The sequence below is a fragment of the Atta colombica genome, unplaced genomic scaffold (assembly GCF_001594045.1).
Source record: "Atta colombica isolate Treedump-2 unplaced genomic scaffold, Acol1.0 scaffold261, whole genome shotgun sequence".
Classification (NCBI taxonomy): domain Eukaryota; kingdom Metazoa; phylum Arthropoda; class Insecta; order Hymenoptera; family Formicidae; genus Atta; species Atta colombica.
Genome location: NW_017259361.1, coordinates 516226 through 520030, shown reverse-complemented (window position 1 = coordinate 520030; position 3805 = coordinate 516226). Strand labels below are relative to the sequence as shown.

The 3805-nt window shown below is 31.2% G+C and overlaps 1 protein-coding gene across 2 annotated transcripts in view; it reads left to right on the top strand.

Moving 5' to 3' along the window:
• The window catches only part of LOC108689151 (formin-like protein CG32138), a 26537-nt gene that overhangs the window by 18247 nt on the left and 4485 nt on the right, over positions 1 to 3805 (top strand). For both annotated transcript variants that reach the window (XM_018195793.1, XM_018195794.1), the window contains exons 10-16: positions 22 to 262; positions 344 to 618; positions 815 to 1082; positions 1167 to 1294; positions 1375 to 1819; positions 2066 to 2340; positions 2682 to 2795. In XM_018195793.1, the coding sequence (XP_018051282.1) occupies positions 22 to 262; positions 344 to 618; positions 815 to 1082; positions 1167 to 1294; positions 1375 to 1819; positions 2066 to 2340; positions 2682 to 2795 (1746 nt within the window). The remainder of the gene's footprint in view (positions 1 to 21; positions 263 to 343; positions 619 to 814; positions 1083 to 1166; positions 1295 to 1374; positions 1820 to 2065; positions 2341 to 2681; positions 2796 to 3805) is intronic.

The following is a 3805-nucleotide window of genomic DNA, read 5'->3' as shown; positions in this document are numbered from 1 at the left end:
AATTGATTGCGTTTGACACAGGCACATGATCGTATGGCAGAATTAGAAAGAGAATCGTTAGCAAAATTGGCGGAATTGGAAACGGAGTTAGGTGCGATCAAAATGGATTATGCCGAGGCTTTGGAAACACGTAGATCAGTGGAGGAAGAACTCGCAGCCTTAAAGAGGCAAAGACAGGATTCTGCCCGAAGACAGAGTGTCCTGGAGAACAAAATTATCGAGCTGGAAACTCTCACGGGAACATTAACGAAAGGCTCATCAGGTATCTTAAATTGAAGTATTTATATGATAACTAATAAACAACAAAAGCGGAATCCCGTTCAAATGCCTATCGATTTTTCAGCCGCTAGTCTACGAAATGGCACCGCAACAAGTCCTCTAAATAATTCGGATAATATTACATCAGAGATATTCACCTCGACACCGTCACCGACGTCGCATGAAGCGCTTCCAGTGGCTCCTGCACCACCACCTCCACCTCCTCCACCGTGTCCACCGCCGCCTCCTATGGCACCTCTTTCTCTGGGAGATCATAAGTTACCACCAACTGTTCCGATACCTCCACCACCTGCCGGCATGATGCAAGCACCCAATGGAGCAATGACTATCAAACGAAAAGTATAATTTCATTTATTCTGCATTTCTATATTGCATTAACACTTGAATAATCAATGTTGAATATATTAATATATTTTTTAGTAAACGTGCATTTAGTTATTTATTGATCATTATGCTCTTTTTTATTGCAAGAAATTATATCGTTTCGTTGTTTTTTCCCGGATTATTGCTTTGACATAAGATTACATTCTCTCAGGTCCAAACAAAGTACAAGCTTCCGACACTTAATTGGATTGCTCTTAAACCTAATCAAGTACGGGGTACTATCTTCAATGAACTGGATGACGATCGTTTGCATAATCAAATCGACTTTTCTGACTTTGAAGAGCGATTTAAGATCGGCATGAGTGGACACGTAGCCAATGGTAACAGTGAAATCGATGGACTTCAAAATTTTCCGAGTAAACGATTTAAGAAATCCGAAAATGTATCACTTTTGGAGCACACAAGATTACGAAATATTGGTAAATAAATTATTTATCATGAGATAATATGTGATACGTAGAAATAAATTTTTCACTTATTTCTCACTCTTCTTTCAATTTTAGCTATATCTCGCCGAAAAATGGAAATGCCAATCGAGAAAGTAATAATGGCGGTAAATGCTCTCGACTTAAAAATCCTTTCGCTTGAAAATGTAGAATTATTGCAACGTATGGTGCCTACAGATCAAGAAGTATGCTTGTTCTATATTTGATATTATCATTATTAAAATATCTCATTTTATACAACATCAATAATATAAATTAATTTCAGATTAAGGCTTACCGCGAATATATTATAGAAAAAAAGAATGTCAATTTGTTGACTGAAGAAGATAAATTTTTGATGCAACTTGGTAAAGTCGAAAGAATATCTACCAAATTGTCAATTATGAATTATATAGGAAACTTTTTTGATAATTTACATCTCATTACGCCACAAATACATGCTGTGATATCTGCATCCAGTTCGGTTAAGAGTTCAAAGAAGTTAAGATCAGTATTAGAAATTATTCTTGCCTTTGGTAACTACCTAAATAGTAGCAAACGGGGCCCTGCGTATGGCTTCAAATTACAAAGCTTAGATACATTATTAGATACGAAATCGACTGATAAAAGGATGTGCCTTTTGCATTATATTGTTGCCACGATACGCGTAAAGTTTCCAGAACTTATTAATTTTGAATCAGAGTTAATGTACATCGACAAAGCTGCGACAGGTACGTCTTATTTGATTATTTATAATATAGGAATCTTCGTATTTAATTACAAATTATATAAAAATAAGTTAATGAAATAGTATTTGGTATAAAATTTGATTAAATTTTGTTCTTATTTAAAATGTTTATTTCTATTGCACAACTACATACACACACACACACACACACACACACACACACACACACACACACACACATATATATGTACACACACATACAAAATATATATTTATATAACAATTTCAGTTTCACTAGAGAATATAACAACTGATGTTCACGAACTGGAGAAAGGTATGGACCTTGTGCGAAAAGAGTTTGAGTTACGCGGCAAAGAGAAACACAATACAGTATTGCGCGATTTTTTGAATAATTCTGAGGAGAAATTACGTCGTTTAAAACTTGACGCACGTACCGCCGGCGAAGCATTCCGAGAATGTGTTGAATTTTTTGGAGAAAGCCCGAGACAAGCTGATGCCAACACCTTTTTCTCTCTTCTTGTTAGATTCGCGAGAGCATTTAAGGTACATTGGTAACATTCTAATTACATTCTAATAGCTATACAAATTTTTAATGTATACTATAGTTTTGTTAGAAATGCAATAGTATATAATGAATACACAAGTTAAATAAACAATAAAGAAAATAATGTCTATAACGGTCGAAGTTGGAATTTTAATTTAGCGTGAAATTTCAGAGACTACAAATGTGATATATAAAGAATCACATGGAATTATTTAAAAATCATTTAAGATCCAGCTTCAATCATTATAGACATTATTTCTTACTTGTTGTATATTTATGTTATATGGTCGTAATAAATTATTTATTACTGCATAAATTGAACAATAAAATGTATCTATAGGCAGCGGATCAAGAAAATGAACAGCGTCGTAGATTAGAGGCTGCTGCAGCAGAAGCTTTAAACACTTCCGAAGAAGTTATAAAACGTAACAAATTAAATCAAAAGAAACAACAGGTATGTCATATATCTTTAATGTTTTACTTTTGTATATTTACAGTGTTAATTCCTACGTAGGTTTATGAATGAAATCAAAGCACTTAAATCTTTTTTACTTAAATTATTAGTATCTAGCATGTATAAATTGTTAATACCTAGCATGTGTTCTAATATATCAATTTAAAAATCTTTTTTATTTATAATATACGTATTTTTTATGCTTTGCAAACACGTTATTCTTATAATTGCAAAAATTACGTATTGTTTTTCTTTTTATAAAAAGCATTTTAAAACGTCAAATATATTAATCATTATATTATACATTTGTGTTTTCCCTTGACACTATAATATGTTCAGAGACAAATTATATATTATTCCATGCGCGTGAAAAAATAATTAATAAGATCAATCAATCAATTGATTCCCTCCGATCTTAATAATAATCTTTCTTGACATTGCTATTACTATATATTTTCACTACTATATTTGCTGATTTCTATTTCCATCCAAAATATTTCTATATTTTTTATTATTATTTGGATAATTTTTTTTCCATTAAATATAATCTATTTATTAATATGACTTATTTTATTGTATAATTACAATTTCCATTAATTATTTCACACACACACATACACACACACACACACGCGCGCGCGTACGCACACACGCACGCACGCAATACATAGTTGCTTATTTAAAAAATTATTCTTTTTATTTATTATTTTTTTAAAAGCAACTGTGCTGTCTCTGTACGCCAATTGATTCCTCTCATTAATCTGTTCAAAGAATTAAGATACGATTATTAAAAGGTTAATAGTTTGCAAGTTTATTTAATATTTCATGTTAAAATGTGTTAATATAAAGTATAGAAGTAAATTATTGATTTTTTATATCTTATCTTAATATGCAGAATATTCAGAGGAATCATATTAAAAAAAATTATTTCATTATTAAAAAAAAATGGCGGTAATTTTCATATGATTTTGAAAAATTGATTTTTTTTCGAAAATTAATTTTACTAATAT